Below are 20,954 nucleotides of genomic sequence, written 5' to 3'. Positions count from 1 at the left end.
TGTTTGCCGAGGAAAAAGATTTAATACTAGGGAATGGTAGAAATGTGGTAACCGTTATTGTTCGGGGGGTTACCTTGGTTAGTGGGACCTTCTACTTTGTGCCATCATAGTGCCTTGCGATATGCAGGACGCATCCGCCAGTTTCATCACTGTTGTTTCGTTTGTCGTTGCCACAGAAAACGTATAATAAGTTAGTTGTGTTGGTTGCTATCCATGTGAAAACATGTTATGGTTGTGGTGGACATACGGGTACAAAAACAAAACATGGTACCTAGTAAAGTTTTCTTCAGCTAAAACTGGGTAGTTAGTCGGCCACTAACCACCTTGCGTAGGCCACCCACCATAATACTCGTTTAAGCACTGAAAGAGTGCGTGGTGCAGTTTCCATGCAATCATTTCGTACTTATCTTTTGTTGCTTCACTTGGACCATCACCTCTGATTCTTGGGTCCATGACATGGAGCTTCCTCGCGAACATGTCCCACATCAGAATGATCCATCCATCTTCCAGAGGGACTGGGAGGAAAAACTGTGGAACAAAATGAAACGTGGCACCATGATAAGTTCAGCAAAGGGGGGAACCCCCTTTTTGGCATTCAGAAAAAAACTCATGATACGTAGGTAGCACAAACCATCTGGGATGAGGTTATGTCGTACGGTATGTCCTTTCCAACAAGTTGTTCCTGGATTGAAATGTTTTTGACGTACTCGTGGTCCGCAAGGAAAAGTGTCTTCGTTGCGATACAAAGTGAACATGACATAAATTTAGAAAGGATTTTTGCAAAGCGAACATGACAAAAAAGAAGAAAAAATGGGGTGCAGTGATTACTGCGAATTCAGGTTCCATATTATGCCTCCATTGCATGTATGGGCATTCTAAATTGGCCTCCTGGTCTGACTAAGAGTACCTTCTGAGGATTATTAATGCGAGCTCATGGTCAAGTCCTCGCGTCTCAAGTAGCTGCTGGCGCAAAGCTGCCACAGAAATGCGTATCATCCTAGGGCTCGCGTGTACAATGTAGTGCATGAAGAACATAACGAGTTTACAATGATGAATACCTTAAAACAAGCTTGGTTGGCGAATGCGAGAAAAGCAGAATAAGTGACCATTGCAGAACTGCGTGACTAGGTGATAGGTAAGAACCAGTAAAGGGGTAGCAAAAAAATACCTATGAAGATCATGGTCTGGGATCTGTGTGAAGTGCGTGGTGATAAGGTCAGTCGTGGGTGCATGAGGGGGCTGGGGCACAACTCCCTTCACCCATGGATCCATTGCAAAACCATGTCGGAATATGTACTTCCTCTTCTCAAGATTGTTGTGACATTGACCAAAAACATTGCCACCAGGGTTATTTGGAAGATCAGCATACATTTCAGCGATTGACATTAGAGTGGACTTGAAATGATTGAGCAGAGTGCACGATGCCCTCGATGTCGATTTCTTTGAACTTGATGTACAGTCTTCAGCAGTGGCAACAATAGAGGCACGCTTCCGGAGAGGGCTGCTTGGAGCTGCAGGTGATGTACCTGGCAAAAAGGGAAGATAAGCGGATGAGTTGAGGACATGATGCGTCCAGAAATCAAGAAATAGGAGGCACTGACGGGGTGACTCTCAAAACTGACCTTCACAGTCAGAAAGATGTAGTCTTTGACCTTGAATTCTCTGTGTAGCAGGGGTGGTAAATCGAACAGACTTTGAATTTGCTAAGACTACAAAATTTGTACAAAGGACACGAATAGGGGTCAGTGTGTACATTGCAACAATTTAATAATATCCGAATAAGACCAAGGGCATTTGTCATACATGTTGCAGGGAAGTCAGTGAAACCCCGTGCAGTGCAGCACACACATCGACAGCTAACTGAGTTGATGAGTTGTTCAGAAAATTTGAACATATCCATTTGTAAATCATTCCTTGCTTGTGTCACAGCATGTTGGATAGAGTTGCTGGCCTGTGTGATGTGCATGAGCACCCTGTCATTCTGCTGTTTGAGCATCATCCTCAACTCGTCAGCTACCTATGTGACAAGATGAAGTAAAAGACATTAGTCCAGAATGTATAACTACATCCTGAAACGGATCAAAAATAAAGCTGCACATACCAGGGTTGGGTACTTCTGGCGTAGGTACTGTGCAAACTCTAGTGGTCCGGGGCAGTAGCGAAGGTGATGCACCCATATTGTTGGCTGGGCGATGGGCTGGTGTTTCTGTATGAACACTTTGAGCTACTGTAGGCTGGTTACTGACATTGCGCTTCCTATTGCTTGTGTTTGATGGCGGAGAATACGTATGGAACTTCTGTCGTGTGTAGCAGACAGTGGACGCATCTCTTAACTGAAAATCGAGTGAGGTAACATCAGACAAAAATGAGGGAAGAATTTGTTTGTGTACAATACAATATTTTTCTGGTAAAGTGTATTACATTGGCATGAGAGTATGATGTGGATCCCTTGACGGGATCCTGATCCATGATTTGCATTTTGCGAAGGGTGTCTTGGTCGAAATCTCCAACCCTATGGAGCACGTTATGTGTTTTATTCAACACACCGAGGTCAAGGTTATCGAATAGAAAAATCTACAAATGTAACAACATATCAACCTGATGTAGAATATATTAAATTCAGAACCAACAATGTCCGGACAAATATAATGTTGATGCATGCATATAATTGAAATTAGGCTTGTTTACCTGTAAGAACAAGTGACACCCAGTCAGGTTGGTGGAATGGTTATTAGCCATGATATCCATCTTCACCTTTTTTACAGCTTCGAGAAGGTGTTGGAGAACATATTCACACCAATTGAACTGGTCTATAGATTCAGTGTTTGTGATTGCTCCCCAGAAATCAATTGTATTGTAGTTGTGTTTTGTGGTTGGCACAAGGAAATGTCCCATTACAAAAATAACAAAGGCTATCTGGAAACAATCCTTCTCAAGCTTACTAGAATCCTCGTTGATGTCACGAAGGAGGAAATCTTCTACTTCTCGGAGACTATGAACACCAGTCTTGTTCATCTGAAGTGTTGCCTTTATGAATTGGATAGCTTTTGGGTTGATGGTCGCATCCCTCCCTTTGACATTACGGTGTCCACACGGGATGCCTAACACCTTGTAAATGTCCTCTGGCCAGAACTGAAGGACCTTGCCGTCTCTGAGCTTGATCTCCCTGTGGCTGACACTCACTGAAAGGATCGATAGGGTTGACTAGAGGGGGGGTGAATAGGCAACCAACAACTTTTAGCTTTTCTTTACCAAATTAAACTTTGCATCAAAGTAGGTTGTCTAGATGTGCAACTAGGTGAGCAACCTATATGATGCAACAACAACGAACATACAAGCAAGCAAGAGAAGTAACACTAATAAGCTTGCACAAGTAAAGGTAAGAGATAACCAAGAGTGGACCCGGTGAATACGAGGATGTGTTACCGAAGTTCCTTCCTTTTGAGGGGAACTACGTCTCCGTTAGAGCGGTGTGGAGGCACAATGCTCCCCAAGAAGCCACTAGGGCCACCATATTCTCTTCACGCCCTCACACAATGCAAGATGCCGTGATTTCACTATTGGTGCCCTTGGAGGCGGCGACCAGACCTTTACAAACAAGGTTGGGGAAATCTCCACAACTTAATCGGAGGCTCCCAACAACACCACGAAGCTTCACCACAATGGATTATGGCTCTGTGGTGACCTGTAACGCCCTCGATGCGGCTATAGCTCCCACGTGTCGAGGCACGACTTAGAGACATAACCGCATGGAAAGCAATGTCGCAAGTTAGGCAATCTTCACAACATCCCATGTGATATAGATAATAAAAGGGGAGATACATAGTTGGCTTACACTCGCCATGTCAATCAAAGTACATAAATAGCATTACAACATTCAAACACTCATGGACCGACTACGGCGCCAAAATAAAAGAACAACCCAACATGCGACACAGTCCTGATCACCCCAACTGGGCACCACTACTGATCATCAGGGAAAGACACGTAGTATCGGCGTGAGTCCTCGTCGAACTCCCACTTGAGCTCAAGCGCGTCATCGGAAACGGAATCATCAGGCCCTGCATCTGGTTTGGAAGTAATCTGTGAGCCACAGGGACTCAGCAATCTCGCACCCTCGCGATCAAGACTATCTAAACTTAAAAGGTAAGGCCAGGAGAATATGTGGAGCTGCAGCAAGCGACTAGCATATATGGTGGCTATCCTGTTCGCAAAAGAGAGCGAGAAGAGGAGGCAAAGCGCGAACGAGTAACTAGAGGGCATCCTGCGGCAAGCATTACTCCAACACCGTGTTCACTTCCCGGACTCCGCCGAGAATAGACCATCACGGTAACTCACACTGTTGATTCATTTTAATTAAGTTAAGGTTCAAGTTATCTACAACCGGACCCCATCCGCCCATAACCGCGGGCACGGCTTTCGAAAGTTCAAATCCCTGCAGGGGAGTCCCAACTTAGCCCATGACAAGCTCTCACGGTCAACGAAGGAATAGACCTCCTCCCGAGACGTTCCGATCAGACTCGGTATCTCGGTTCTTCAAGACACTTTGACAAGTTAAAACAAATCCAGCAACACCGCCCGAATGTGCCGACAAATCCCGATAGGAGCTGCACATATCTCGTTCTCAGGGCACACTCAGATGAACACTATGTACAACTAAAACCAACCCTCGAGTTGCCCCGAGGTGGCGCTGCAAGTGGCTCTGTTTGGACCAACACTCAGAGGAGCACTGGCCCCGGGGGGTTTAAATAAGATGACCCTCGGTTTCCGGAAACCCAAGGAAAAAAGAGGCTAGGTGGAAAATGCTAAAACCAAGGTTGGGCATTGCTGGAAAAGCTTTAATCAAGGCGAACTATCAAGGGGTTCCCATTATAACCCAACCGTGTAAGGAACGCAAAATCCGGGAACATAACACCGATATGACGGAAACTAGGGCGGCAAGAGTGGAACAAAACACTAGGCGAGAGGCCGAGCCTTCCACCCTTTACCAAGTATATAGATGCATTAAGATAACATGGCAATATAATGATATCCCAACAAGTAAATAGTGTTCCAACAAGGAACGGTCTCCAATCTTCACCTGCAACTAGCAACGCTATAAGAGGGGCTGAGCAAAGCGGTAACATAGCCAATCAATGGTTTGCTAGGACATGGGGGGTTAGAGGTTTAACATGGCAATTTGGGAGGCATGATAAGCAAGTGGTAGGCATCGTAGCATAGGCATAGCAAAAGAGCGAGCATCTAGCAAAGCAAAGATAGTAGTGATTTCGAGGGTATGATCATCTTGCCTGCAAAGTTGTCAGAGTTGACTGGATCCTCGAAAGCAAACTCAACGGGCTCGTCGTTAGCGAACTCGTCTCCCGGCTCTACCCAAACAAGACAAACAAACAACAAGGACACAATCAACCATGTGCAAACTCAAACAACATGATGCAAAGATGGTATGCTATGCGGGATGCAATATGTGATGCATATGCAAGATTTGACAAGGAATGAATGAACCTGGCCTCAACATGGAAATCCAAGTGTGCCACTGGAAAGATGAGATGAAATCGCTTGAAAACGATATAAAGACCGGAATCGGAGTTACGGTTTTGAAATGGCAAGCGATTCAAATATGACCACGTTCTGCGATTTACAGCAAGTAGCCATCTAAATGCAACAAGATGAACATGCTACAGCACCCAAACATGGCATCAAAATACATGGCAGGGATCCACTCATGATGCTTAACAAAATACTAGCACTGAGCCACGGCCAAATCATCCATTAACAGGTTCAAACAAGAATGGCAAAAATGCATTTGGTAAACAGATTTCAGACTTAGTGAAATTAACACTTGTCTGGAATTTCAGATCAGATAGTACTCTTTAGAGCATGAAAACTATATGTTACAGGACCTGATCATGGCAAAGTAAAGCATGGCATGGAGCTACTCAAAGAGCTTAACAAAAGTCCCTTAGTGACCTTGAGCCAAAAGGGATCAGAAAATACATTTGCAAGCATGTGAACATGGCAAAAACATAATCAGTTCTCACACTTAGTGAAAACTGGAACATGCTGAAAACAGATATCAAGTAGGCATGTTTACGAGCTCGATGCACTCACTACAGAGCAAGTCATGACAATCTAAGCTTACAGCCATCAAGAATACACAAAATTCAAGCTAGACATGGCAAGAACAATAACATAGCATGCACGGATCAACTACAACATCCTCGGCAAAATCGCTAACAAGTAGACAATCTGCCCAGATTCACGAAATAGCAAAAGTAGAGCTCGATTGACTCAAGCTAGGGTGCTCCATAATTGCAAACAAAGACATGGATGGATAGAGCACTACAAGATTAACAAAACATCCTTACTGATTATCCTCAAAAGAGGCACGGATCACTAGGAAACAACATGAACATATGGCATATTGAAAAAAAACAGATCAAGGACTTGGTGGAAATGCTAAGTCCCTGAAATCAGCATTAACGAATGCCCCACTTTGCAAGCTTGTGCTAGTCACCACACACATCACAAAAATACATGGGTTACACCTCTGGATAGATGGGCAAACATATAACAAAACTCATGAAGAGCTCAGGGGCATATCATGCACACATTAATCATGGCAAAAATGACAAATATCTAATTGGAGCAGCAGATCTGACAATTAACCCAAATAGCACTCTTCCAACAACATTTCGGGCATCAAGATGAACTCAAATGAAAATTGTGCAATGAGATGGAATGATGTGCTCTCCGATATGAACATTTTGATATGCTATATGCCCAAAACGGAGCTACGGATGCAACGTTACGGCACGAAGAACAAGGACAAAATATCTTGGGTTTGAGGCAAAAAGTCAACCGAGACAATCTTCCAGATCCAGATCCGGCCGGGTGGTACTGTAGCGGTGTGCTTCCCGAGGCTCGCTGGAATCTCGAGGTCGCCGGAGAGGAGCTGTTCCGGCAAGGGGAAGGTGAGCCGGTGGCCGGAGGAGGCGGATCTGGCCGGCGGAGGGAGTGGACGACGGCGGGGCGGCGCCCACGGCGCGGGGCGACGCGCAGGACGCCGGGCGGCGACAGCGCCGGCTGGTCGGCGGCAAGGCACCGCGGCGGCGCGGCGGAGACGGGTTGAATCGGCAGCGCGCTCCGGCCGGGGCGAAGGAGGCGCGGGCGCGGCGGATCGGCGGCGGAGGGAGTGGGCTCGGGGGCCCGCGGCGGGCCGTGGCGGGCCGGCGGCGATGTGGGGCGGTCTCCGCCACGTGGCAGCGTGAGATTGGCGGCGGCGGATCGGGTGGACGTGTCCGGCCGGACCGGACGTGTCCGGCGCGGCGCGAGGGGTGGATCTAGGGTTAGGGATGGAGGGGATCCGGGATTTTCGAGGAGGGGTCTTTAAATAGAGGTAGAGGGAGCTAGGAGTGTCCAAATGAGGTGCGGTTTTGGGCCACGCGATCGTGATCGAACGCTCTAGATGATGGACAGAGTTTTGGTGGGTTTTGGGCCAAAATGGAGGGGTGTTGGGCTGCAACACACACGAGGCCTTTTCGGTCCGTCGGTTAACTGTTGGAGCATCAAAGGAAGTCCAAATGGTACGAAACTTGACAGTCGGTCTACCGGTAGTAAACCAAGGCCGCTTGGCAAGTCTCGGTCCAATTCGGAAATGTTTAATCCCCACACATGAAAGAAAGGTAGAAATGACCACCGGAGGAGAACGGAGCGCCGGAATGCAAAACGGACAACGGGGAAAATGCTCGAATGCATGAGATGAACACGTATGCAAATGCAATGCACATGATGACATGATATGAGATGCATGACAACGATAACAACACACAGAGAGAAAAACCCGAACCCGAGAAAATAAAATAACTTAACGCCGGAAACGGCAAGAGTTGGATTACATATTGGGCAAATCATATCCGGGGTGTTACAACACTCCACCACTACGAAAGGATCTCGTCCTGAGATCTAGGACTGAAAGAACACCGGGTATTCAGAACGGAGGTGATCCTCGCGTTCCCAGGTAACTTCACGGTCGGAATGGTGTGACCACTTGACTTTGAGGAATTTGATCGACTTGTTGCGAGTCTTGCGTTCAGTCTCTTCAAGAATAGCAATAGGGTGCTCACGATAAGAGAGATCTTCTTGGAGCTCAATGTCCTCGAAGTTGACAGTGCGGTCAGGAGTCTTGTAGCACTTTCGGAGCTGAGAGACATGGAACACGTCATGCACATTTGCAAAGTTTGAAGGAAGCTCGAGTTGATAGGCGAGATCGCCTCTCTTGCTGACAATCTTGAAAGGTCCCACGTATCTAGGGGCAAGCTTCCCTTTGATACCGAAGCGACGAGTACCTTTCATTGGAGAGACGCGGAGGTAAACATGATCTCCGATCTCGAAAGCCAAATCACGGTGCTTACTATCATAGTAGCTCTTCTGGCGGGATTGGGCTGCTTTGAGGTTATCCCGAATGACTTTGCACATTTTCTCTGCCTCTGTGATTAAGTCATTTTCGAGAAGCTGACGTTCACCGGTTTCAGACCAGTTGAGAGGGTTACGGCACTTCCTGCCATACAGAATTTTTAAATGGGGCCTTGCCCGAACTTGCTTGAAAACTGTTGTTGTAGGAGAATTCAGCATAAGGGAGACAATCCTCCCACTTCATGCCGAAGGAGATCACACAAGCCCTGAGCATATCTTCAAGAATCTGGTTGACACGCTCGACTTGACCGCTAGTTTGAGGATGGAAAGCTGTGCTGAAGCGGATGTTGGTGCCCATGGCCTTCTGAAAGGAATCCCAAAACTTGGAGGTAAAGATGCTGCAACGGTCTGAAGAGATCACTTGTGGAATACCGTGCAGAGAGACAATTCGATAGGTATAGATCTCTGCCAATTGAGCTGCAGTGATTGACTCTTTGATAGGGAGAAAGTGAGCCACTTTAGTGAGTTTGTCGATGACAACAAATATAGCATCATTGCCACGTTTGGACTTTGGAAACCCAGTCACGAAGTCCATCTCAATGTGGTCAAACTTCCATTCTGGAATGGCAAGAGGTTGGAGGAGACCAGCTAGTCTTTGGTGTTCTGTCTTCACTCTTCTGCAGACATCACACTCATTCACGAACTGAGCGATCTCACGCTTCATTCGAGTCCACCAATAAGCCTGCTTGAGGTCCTGATACATCTTCGTGCTCTCAGGGTGGATGGAGAGGAGAGAATTGTGAGCCTCGTTCATGATCACTTTATGAAGGTCGCCTTTGGGCACAACAATACGATCCTCGAAGAAGAGAGTGTCCTTGTCATCAAGGTGGTAGCACTTGTACTTGGGTTGACTCTTGGCAATCCCAATCTTCACCTTTTTCACCATAGCATCAAGAAGCTGGGCTTGGCGAATCTGGTCTTCCAAGGTAGGAGAGAGTTGAAGGTTGGCGAGGAAACCTTGAGGAACAACTTGCAGATTAAGTTTGCAGAAAGCTTCACAAAGCTCGGGTTGATAAGGCTTGAGAATTAGACTGTTGCAGTAAGCCTTCCTGCTCAATGCGTCAGCAATCACATTGGCCTTGCCTGGAGTATACTCGATACTCGGATTATACTCTTGAATCATTTCGACCCATCGAGTTTGCCTGAGGTTGAGATTAGGCTGAGTGAAGATGTACTTGAGACTCTTGTGGTCAGTGAAAATGTCCACTTTTCTTCCCAATAAGAGATGTCTCCAAGTCAAAAGAGCATGCACAATTGCCGCCAACTCGAGGTCATGAGTGGGGTAGTTCTTCTCATTGGGCTTCAACTAGCGAGAGGTATAAGCCACAACTTTCTTCTCTTGCATCAACACTGCGCCGAGACCTTGGAGAGAGGCATCGCAAAAGACCTCGTACGGCTTGGATTCATCAGGCGGAGTCAGAACTGGAGAAGATTTGAGAGAGGCTTCGCGATCTTAGAAAAGTTCTCAACGAATCTTCGATAGTAGCTTGCGAGACCGAGGAAGCTACGGAGTTGCTTCACGTTCTGAGGTGGTTCCCAATTCACAATTGTAGACACCTTCTCAGGATTCACCGCAATGCTCTTGGCAGAGACGATATGACCAAGATAAAGAACCTCATCAAGCCAAAATTCGCACTTGGAGAACTTGGCGTAGAACTTGTGTTCGCTGAGTTTATCGAGCACCAAATGCAAGTGCTTGGCATGATCTTCCTTATTCTTCGAGAAAACCAGAATGTCGTCGAGATAGACCAAAACGAAGTCACTGGTGTAGGCGTTGAAGATGAAGTTCATCATGCGAGAGAACATCGGAGGAGCGTTGACGAGGCCAAAAGACATGACAGTGTATTCATATGAACCATAGCTTGTCCTGAAAGCCGTCTTGGGAATATCTTGCTCACAGATTCGTATCTGATGATAACCCATACGGAGATCAAGCTTGGAGAATACTTGGGCACCTTTGAGTTGTTCGAACAGCTCGTTGATGTTGGGAAGTGGGTATTTGTTCTTGATGGTCTTCTTGTTCAATGGACGGTAATCAACACAAAGTCGGTCCGTTCCATCCTTCTTCTTCACAAAAAGAACACCACAACCCCACGGAGAAGAACTAGGTCGGATGAGACCCATTCTCTCTTGAACATCGAGTTGCTTCTTCAGCTACTTCAACTCTTCAGGTCCGAGCTTGTAAGGACGCTTGCACACAGGTTCCGTGCCAGGCTCAAGATCGATGACGAATTCAACTGGCCGGTGCGGAGGCATTCCTGGAAGCTCTTCTGGAAAAACGTCTTGATATTCGCAAATGACTGGGATTTGCGAGATAGCATCCAGTTCACCCTTCTCATTGAGAGAAAACAGACGGATGGTATTATCACGAGCGGCAAAAACAATTACATCCTCAGACGAATGAGTCAATTGAATCTGCCTGGCTGCACAATCAAGATGCGCCTTGTGCTTAGAAAGCCAATCCATTCCGAGAATAAGATCAATATCCGAGTTACCAAGAACCACCGGAGAAGAAAGGAACTTCTAATCGCCCAACGTGATAGAGACATCCGGGACGCAATTGTTAGAAGTCATTTGCTTGCCCGGAGACACAATCTTCAACGGGACAGGAATCCTCTCGGTCACAAAATCATGCTTGGCAACAAATGGTGTTGAAATAAAAGAAAATGATGCACCAGTGTCAAAAAGAACTTTTGCAGGAACATCGTTAACAGGAAGGTTACCCATGATGACATCTGGCGAGTCCTCTGCCTGAGCTGCATTCAGCAAGTTGACCTTGGCGTGCTTGGGGTTATGCTTGACCACAGTTGTACTTGCAGATCTCACAGGAGGAGGAGGAAGACGCCTCTGATTGAAGAATTTGTTGGCATAGTGACCCTTCTATTGGCACTTGTTGCACGTAACCTCTGAAAGCGGACGGTGATACAGAGCACTTGATCTTGGAGCTTGAGACGAAGTCTTGTTCTAAAAGCCAGGGTTGGGTGGGTGGGAAGATCCACTGCCACCTTTGTTCTTCTGATACGGCTGACGGAACGGAGGAGGAGGAAGCCAATACTTCTGCTGCTTGGCCACTTGAGTAGAGGAAGAAGGAGTAGCATCTCTGACTCGCTTCTTGGAAGCATCACACCTCAGTTGAGCAGCCTCTTGCTTCAATGCCATGTTGTAGAAACTCATCGTACCTCAAGGGCTCAAAGAGAACAAGAGCTAGCTGGATTTCTTCTCTGAGACCACCCCTGAACTGGTATATCATGCTCTTCTCATCAGGGACGTCCTGCTTAGCAAAACGGGTGAGCTTCTGAAACAACTTGTTGTAGTCATAGACAGACAAAGAGCCTTGCTTCAGGTTGCGGAATTCCTCACGCTTGCTTTCAACCATGCTCTGAGGGATATGATGAGCTTTGAAATCTTGGCGGAATTCATCCCAGGTAATCACACGGCCTCCTCTAGAATCCTTGTACTGCTGGAACCATTCTGCAGCTTGGTCTTTGAGTTGGAAGGAAGCGAACTTGACGAAGTCCTCAGGCCTGACGTTACTGCACTCGAAATGCTTGCACAGATCCACGAGCCAATCGTCAGCATTAGTTGCCTCAACACAATTTCTGAAAGTCTTTGGCCCATTAGCAAGGAACTGGTTGAGTGTAGCAAAGTGATTCTGATTGTTGCCTTGGTTGCCTTGGTTCGCTTGATTGCGCTCTTGAAGAATTTGCATGATCAACTGTGTGTTTGCATTGGTTGCGGCCATCACAACTTGCCATGCCTCCGGAGGAGGAGGAGGTGGTGGCGGATCTTGATTCTGATTCTGATTGGTGCTCTTAGCGGGAGCCATCCTGAAGAGGGTGACAACCGTTAGCACATTGACAGATAAAATGAAGCTGAATCCAACGGAATGAAAATTTGCAACATAAAGTCTTCACATCCGAACATAAGAACGAATGCATTCCTCTTGAAATGGTCACATATCCATAAATTGAGAAGCCACTTAGAATTTAGGTAGAGAAATAAATCAACAAGGTACGGATCAAGAATGAATACTTGGTAAGAAATCCCAATCTCAAACCAAATATCCGTGGAAGAAGAACTAGAGCTACAAGAATTCCCACCTATGAAACTCCCGAACCTTTCCGGTTATGCAATCAGGTGTTGGGGATACAGGGGAAGCATAATATCTCACCCAAATCTAGCAAAACCTACATCTAGTTGTATCCATCCTTTAACACATAACCGAGAAAACTTCGGAAACCATCTACCTCAACCTTCGAAAAGCATCCGTGATACAAGTTATGGCGATACTCCCGAACTCCCACCCCAGTACTGGGTGGCGTCGAGGTTATCTCACCAACGAACTGCATAAAAGAGATTTTCGATGTCGGCGTACTAAACTCAGGTATTCCAGTACTGCAACGATAAAATTGTAACGATAACACCTCGGAGCTCAACTCCCCGGGACACTGCCACAACCCCTAAAGACAGGAGGCACCAAGAACAATGTTCTCGTCACAAAACCATCGGAACGATTCCAAGATACCCGCGTGATCCTAAATTTTTTTTTGTGAAATTTGAGAAGAGAAGAGTCAAAACTCTACGTCAGGATGCCTTACCAGAGCGATGAGGAGACTGGGAAGTAAAAAGAATTCCTAAACTCTCCGCTATATAATTCCTAAATGACTCAAAACATTTTTTCTAGACTCAACAACGGCTGCTAAAAACGATCAAGCAATGGGGGCTCCTCAGGTCGGGGAAGGCTCTGATTACCAACTTGTAACGCCCTCAATGTGGCTATAGCTCACACGTGTCGAGGCATGACTTAGAGACATAACCGCATGGAAAGCAATGTCGCAAGTTAGGAAATCTTCACAACATCCCATGTAATATAGATAATAAAAGGGGAGATACATAGTTGGCTTACACTCACCACGTCAATCAAAGTACATAAATAGCATTACAACATTCAAACACTCATGGCCTGACTACGTCGCCAAAATAAAAGAACAACCCAACATGCGACACGGTCCCGATCACCCCAACTGGGCACCACTACTGATCATCAGGGAAAGACACGTAGTATCGGTGTGAGTCCTCGTCGAACTCCCACTTGAGCTCAAGCGCGTCATCTGGAACGGAATCATCAGGCCCTGCATCTCGTTTGGAAGTAATCTGTGAGCCACAGGGACTCAGCAATCTCGCACCCTCGCGATCAAGACTATTTAAGCTTAAAAGGTAAGGCCAGGAGAATATGTGGAGCTGCAGCAAGCGACTAGCATATATGGTGGCTATCCTGTTCGCAAAAGAGAGCGAGAAGAGGAGGCAAAGCGCGGATGAGTAACTAGAGGGCATCCTGCGGCAAGCATTACTCCAACACCGTGTTCACTTCCCGGACTCCGCCGAGAAGAGACCATCACGGTAACTCACACTGTTGGTTCATTTTAATTAAGTTAAGGTTCAAGTTATCTACAACCGGACATTAACAAATTCCCATCTGCGCATAACCGCGGGCACGGCTTTCGAAAGTTCAAATCCCTGCAGGGGAGTCCCAACTTAGCCCATGACAAGCTCTCACGGTCAACGAAGGAATAGACCTCCTCCCGAGACGTTCCGATCAGACTCGGTATCTCGGTTCTTCAAGACACTTCGACAAGTTAAAACAAATCCAGCAACACCGCCCGAATGTGCCGACAAATCCCGATAGGAGCTGCACATATCTCGTTCATAGGGCACACTCAGATGAACACTACATACAACTAAAACCAACCCTCGAGTTGCCCCGAGGTGGCGCTGCAAGTGGCTCTGTTTGGACCAACACTCAGAGGAGCACTGTCCCGAGGGGGTTTAAATAAGATGACCCTCGGGCTCCAGAAACCCAAGGGAAAAAGAGGCTAGGTGGCAAATGGTAAAACCAAGGTTGGGCATTGCTGGAAAAGCTTTAATCAAGGCGAACTATCAAGGGGTTCCCATTATAACCCAACCGCGTAAGGAACGCAAAATCCGGGAACATAACACCGATATGACGGAAACTAGGGCGGCAAGAGTGGAACAAAACACTAGGCGAGAGGCCGAGCCTTCCACCCTTTACCAAGTATATAGATGCATTAAGATAACATGGCAATATAATGATATCCCAACAAGTAAATAGTGTTCCAACAAGGAAGGTCTCCAATCTTCACCTGCAACTAGCAACGCTATAAGAGGGGTTGAGCAAAGCGGTAACATAGCCAATCAACGGTTTGCTAGGACATGGTGGGTTAGAGGTTTGACATGGCAATTTGGGAGGCATGATAAGCAAGTGGTAGGCATCGTAGCATAGGCATAGCAAAAGAGTGAGCATCTAACAAAGCAAAGATAGTAGTGATTTCGAGGGTATGATCATCTTGCCTGCAAAGTTGTCAGAGTTGACTGGATCCTCGAAAGCAAACTCAACGGGCTCCTCGTTAGCGAACTCATCTCCCGGCTCTACCCAAACAAGACAAACAAACAACAAGGACACAATCAACCACGTGCAAACTCAAACAACATGATGCAAAGATGGTATGCTATGCGGGATGCAATATGTGATGCATATGCAAGATTTGACAAGGAATGAATGAACCTGGCCTCAAATTGGAAATCCAAGTGTGCCACTAGAAAGATGAGATAAAATCGCTTGAAACGATATAAAGATCACCGGAATCAGAGTTACGGTTTTGAAATGGCAATCGATTCAAATATGACCACGTTCTGCGATTTACAGCAAGTAGCCATCTAAATGCAACAAGATGAACATGCTACAGCACCCAAACATGGCATCAAAATACATGGCAGGGATCCACTCATGATGCTTAACAAAATACTAGCACTGAGCCACGGCCAAATCATCCATTAACAGGTTCAAACAAGCATGGCAAAAATGCATTTGGTAAACAGATTTCAGACTTGGTGAAATTAACACTTGTCTGGAATTTCAGATCAGATAGTACTCTTTAGAGCATGAAAACTATATGTTACAGGACCTGATCATGGCAAAGTAAAGCATGGCATGGAGCTACTTAAATAGCTTAACAAAAGTTCCTTAGTGACCTAGAGCCAAAAGGGATCAGAAAATACATTTGCAAGAATGTGAACATGGCAAAAACATAATCAGTTCTCAGACTTAATGAAAACTGGAACATGCTGAAAACAGATATCAAGTAGGCATGTTTACGAGCTCGATGCACTCACTACAGAGCAAGTCATGACAATCTAAGCATACACCCATCAAGAATACACAAAATCCAAGCTAGACATGGCAAGAACAATAACATAGCATGCACGGATCAACTACAACATCCTCGGCAAAATCGCTAACAAGTAGACAATCTGCCCAGATTCACGAAATAGCAAAAGTAGAGCTCGATTGACTCAAGCTAGGGTGCTCCATAATTGCAAACAAAGACATGGATGGATAGAGCACTACAAGATTAACAAAACATCCTTACTGATCATCCTCAAAAGAGGCACGGATCACTAGGAAACAACATGAACATATGGCATATTGAAAAAGAAACAGATCAAGGACTTGGTGGAAATGCTAAGTCCCAGAAATCGGCATTAACGGATGCCCCACTTTGCAAGCTTGTGCTAGTCACCACACACATCACAAAAATACATGGGTTGCACCTCTGGATAGATGGCAAAACATATAACAAAACTCATGAATAGCTCAGGGGCATATCATGCACACATTAATCATGGCAAAAATGACAAATATCTAATTGGAGCAGCAGATCTGACAATTAACCCAAATAGCACTCTTCCAACAGCATTTCGGGCATCAAGATGAACTCAAATGAAAATGATGCACTGAGATGAAATGATGTGCTCTATGAGACAAACATTTTGATATGCTATATGCCCAAAACGGAGCTACGGATGCAAAGTTACGGCACGATGAACAAGGACAAAATATCTAGGGTTTGAGGCAAAAAGTCAACCGAGACAATCTTCCAGATCCAGATCCGGCCGGGTGGTACTGTAGCGGCGCGCTTCCTGAGGCTCGCCGGAATCTCGAGGTCGCCGGAGAGGAGCTGTTCCGGCGAGGGGAAGGTGAGCCGGTGGCCGGAGGAGGCGGATCTGGCCGGCGGAGGGAGTGGACGACGGCGGGGCGGCGCCCACGGCGCGGGGCGGCGCGCAGGATGCCGAGCGGCGACGGCGCCGGCTGGTCGGTGGCGAAGGCACCGTGGCGGCGCGGCGGAGACGGGTTGAGGCGGCGGCGCGCTCCGGCCGAGGCGAAGGAGGCGCGGGCGCGGCGGATCGGCGGCGGAGGGAGTGGGGTCGGGGGCCCGCGGCGGGCCGTGGCGGGCCGGCGGCGATGTGGGGCGGTCTCCGCCACGTGGCAGCGCGGGATTGGCGGCGGCGGATCGGGCGGACGTGTCCAGCCGGACCGGACGTGTCCGGCGCGGCACGAGGGGTGGATCTAGGGTTAGGGATGGAGGGAATCTGGGATTTTCGAGGAGGGGTCTTTAAATAGAGGTAGAGGGAGCTAGGAGTGTCCAAATGAGGTGCGGTTTTCGGCCACGTGATCGTGATCGAACGCTCTAGATGATGGACAGGGTTTTGGTGGGTTTTGGGCCAAAATGGAGGGGTGTTGGGCTGCAACACACACGAGGCCTTTTCGGTCCCTCGGTTAACCGTTGGAGTATCAAACGTAGTCCAAATGGTACGAAACTTGACAGTCGGTCTACCGGTAGTAAACCAAGGCCGCTTGGCAAGTCTTGGTCCAATACGGAAATGTTTAATCCCCACACACGAAAGAAAGGTAGAAATGACCACCGGAGGAGAACGGAGCGCCGGAATGCAAAACGGACAACGGGGAAAATGCTCGAATGCATGAGATGAACACGTATGCAAATGCAATGCACATGATGACATGATATGAGATGCATGACAACGATAACAACACATGGAGACAAAAACCCGAACCCGAGAAAATAAAATAACTTAACGCCGGAAACGGCAAGAGTTGGATTACATATTGGGCAAATCATATCCGGGGTGTTACATGACCTCAACCGTCTATTGTGCTCAAACACCCGAGAGTAACAAGATCCGCTAGGTATTGGTGGTGGAATCAAATTTCTCTTGGTGGAAGTGTAGATCGGGACCTTCTCAACCACTCCCGAGCAAATCAACAAGTATGATTGGCTAGAGAGAGAGATCAGGCGAAAATGGAGCTTGGAGCATTAATGGAGCTTATGGGGGAAGAGATAAGTCAACGAGGAAGAAGGGGACCCCCTTTTATACTAAAGGGCCCCATCCAACCGTTACCCCCAAAACAGCCCCGCAGAGGACGGTACTACCGCAAGGGGTAGCGGTACTACCGCTGGACCCGACGGTACTACCGCTCCCCCTTGCGGTACTACCGCCCAGCCAGGGAGGGCTTGAAGATAGAGGAGGGACCATGCCCAGCGCGGTACTGCCGTGGTGGTAGGGCGGTACTACCGCTCTCGAGCGGTACTACCGCACCTACTACTGCTGCAAGTGCCGCTCAACCCGACACGAGATGCGCCTCCCTCGAGTCGAGGCGGTAGTGGCCCGGTACCGCAGCGGTACTGCCGCTGAGGACCCTCAAGCGGTACTACCGCTGGGCACCGTGGTACTACCGCTGGGGCCAAAGACTGCCCATCCAGCAGGGAAACGAACCTCCAACGACGCGAGAAGGCCCAGAGGGTGTGAAACAGAAGTGTACATGATGATTCCACCCTAGCCTTACCAAAGCGGACCCCCTCTTGATAGTACGGTGACTCCTACGAAACTAGTCCACCAAACAAGAAATGAAAGAGCTACACCGTCTTGAAAAACACTCCGAGGGGAAAGAAATCGTCTCGTGCCAAGGATGAATCTCTGAAATGCTCAAAGCACACGGTTAGTCCGCAAACATGTTGTCATCAATCACCAAAACTACATTGAGAGAGATATGCCTTAACAATCTCCCCTTTTTTGGTGGATTGATGACAACCAGGGATTTGCACAGGGATAAGACATGAAAGTAGAGATACTTAGAACTACAAAATATAGACGGGCTCCCCCTGAATGTGTGCACCTAGTTAGTAGTGCCTTTGGAATGCAAGACACACACATTAGGATCAACACTCCCCCTATATTTTATAGTCCAACAATTCTATGTATAGGATAAATGAGAGCAGGGTAAAAAACAGGATAAGCATGCAACTCATAAGATACCACAGTACTAGATAGACATAGATAATAAAGGTAAAGATAAGGTAGCATATGTCTCACACCATATGTCTAGAACTTAGGTCTCACTGGCACCAAACCAAACCAAGCAAACCGACGAGAAAACACAAGACACCACAAACCACAAAGACACACTCGCAACACGGCACAAACACAAATCCCTAAACTCTCTCCCCCTTTGGCAGCGAGACACCAAAAGGGCAAAGAGCGTTGCTACGGCTCCAGGTGATAGCAAGCTGAGGATCTCGAACATCACATCTAAGCGGGATCGTCTGCACCGCCGTCGTCGGTCGGAAATTTCTCGGCGTCTAAATCGGTTCATGGGCAATGCTGCTGAACCCACTCCTCCTCGTCAGTGATCCTCTCCTCAGATCCGCTGTTAACAGAGGCACCCAACTGGCGCATGAGCTCCTTGTGACATCTGTGGGCCTTCTTCTCAGAGACATGAGACATGTACTGGCCATGAGACTCCATGCAGAAAAGTTTCTTCTTCTTGTGCTTAATCCTCTTAGCCCATGAGGGCTCCACGCCGGAGGGCTCATAGTCCTCATCCTTGTCCTCGGACTCCATGTCAGCCTCAGAAGGTGGAGCATCAGATAGAGAGGCCTGGGTGCCCCTGTTGTCCTTCTTCCTCAGACGCTTGATATCATGAGAAATCAACTCTCCAGTTTCCAGCGCAACCCTGGGATAGTGATGTGCCCAGGCCTTCTCAATGAGCAGCATGATGAAAGGACCATAGATCGGGCACTTGCACTCAGAAATGGCAGACAGAAGTTCAGACCACATAACATGAGAAATGTCCAGGGACTCTCCAGTAGTTTCTTCCTTCTCATGCTAGCAGAAGAGAAGCATGTCCACAAGATAGGAGTGGACCATATCCAGATTCCCAATGCGCGGGAAAAGAGTCTCGCGGAAGACACGGTGAAGGATGTCCAGATAGGTAGACAGCTCATAGGTTACCTTCTTTGTCTTGGGGTTAACCTTCTGAGAACAGTAAGGCCAGAGTGCTTGCTTGTGAGTGGAGGTGACATTGCGGTGAGAACGGAAGCCGACTGGATTCTCAAGCCCGTGATCTTCCACCCTAAGTAACTCCATGAAGGCCTTCCACGTGACAGAGAGCAACTTCCCATTTGTCATCCAAGTCAAATTCCTTTCTACATCAGTTCCAAGATGGACAGTGGCATAGAATTGGCATATGGTGTCGGCATCAAAGTCCTTGTGAACTGCATGATTCTGAGAATGTTCAACTGAGTGCACATCTGAAGGGTTTCGCAAAAATACTCAGGGTCCTTTTCCATAGGATCAGTGTCGATGGAACGGACATCAACAAACTGATTCTTCTTAGCCTTGATCACATCAAAAAAGATGGCGAACTGAAAGTGGTTCCAGAACGGGCGGTTGACCAAAGTGGGATCTTGGTCTTCCTCATAGGGGTTTCGGCGACGCTTTGCCCAAAATTCCTTGGCAGTCATCTTAGTCACAGTCTTTCCCTTTGGCTTGCTTGCAGATCTCTTCATGTGCTAAGGTGGCGGTGTAGCACTTGAGGTTGCGCCTGCTGGCAGCGGTTGAGCACTAGATGAACCACCGGCTGACTCAGAAGTGTGGTAGCGCTTTGACGTGGCACGACCGGGGTTGACACGGCGGGCCTGCTGCTCAGGATGATCACCACCTGGAACCAAACACATGAGCAGAAGAAACAACACGAAAGAGAAGAACATAAGCTACCAAAAAAAACAACAAGGATCAAAACTTGGTAGGAAAAGATGGAACTGGGCATCCAGTAGTAGTACCGCGACCCAACAGCGGTAGTACCGCTCGAGGAGGGCGGTAGTACCACGCCAGGTGGGGAACGGTGGTTCCCTAATGTCGTGGACAGATCCGGCACTACCGGAGATGCCAAATTCAAAAACAAACCTACCAAACTTCAATCCACAGGGCCTAGAAGCCATCTCCATCCTACTCAAGCCTCGCCTTAGCCAAAAGACAAGAATAACAATGCCTATTGCCCCTAAAAACTAGATGCAAGATCTAGACAAAGAGAGAACGGGAACGGGGGCAATACCGGCATCCATGGCTAGAGCACGTGGTGGGGATCGACTCCATCGGAGGAAATGGAGAGGGATGGCACGGAAACGGTGGCCGGTTAGGCCCCTCCTGCGGCAAGAGGTCGCTGGAGCAACGAGGAAGACGAGCGAGTGGGGGCGAATGGGTATGGGGGATAAACAACTCCCCCTGCCCCGACATAACCCCCCCCATCGCCCGCCCCGCAGCGGTAG

General features: G+C 47.7%; 1 protein-coding gene across 1 annotated transcript in view; it reads right to left on the bottom strand.

The window, feature by feature from the left end:
* Positions 1-315: 315 nt before the first annotated feature.
* LOC147970692 (uncharacterized) overlaps positions 316-20,954 on the bottom strand; it is a 47,857-nt gene continuing 27,218 nt past the window's right edge. Inside the window, exons 3-11 of the mRNA XM_087523568.1 lie at positions 2,689-3,182; positions 2,422-2,574; positions 2,217-2,333; positions 2,098-2,185; positions 1,804-2,013; positions 1,623-1,709; positions 1,336-1,526; positions 632-730; positions 316-528 (exon numbers count right to left, since the gene is read on the bottom strand). Coding sequence (XP_087379694.1) covers positions 316-528; positions 632-730; positions 1,336-1,526; positions 1,623-1,709; positions 1,804-2,013; positions 2,098-2,185; positions 2,217-2,333; positions 2,422-2,574; positions 2,689-3,182 — 1,652 coding nt within the window. The remainder of the gene's footprint in view (positions 529-631; positions 731-1,335; positions 1,527-1,622; positions 1,710-1,803; positions 2,014-2,097; positions 2,186-2,216; positions 2,334-2,421; positions 2,575-2,688; positions 3,183-20,954) is intronic.

This window comes from Triticum urartu, chromosome 5A (assembly GCF_056163025.1).
Source record: "Triticum urartu cultivar PI428250 chromosome 5A, HENAU_Tu73, whole genome shotgun sequence".
Classification (NCBI taxonomy): domain Eukaryota; kingdom Viridiplantae; phylum Streptophyta; class Magnoliopsida; order Poales; family Poaceae; genus Triticum; species Triticum urartu.
Note: the sequence above shows the minus strand (reverse complement) of the source record. Positions and strands in the feature narration are given on the sequence as shown.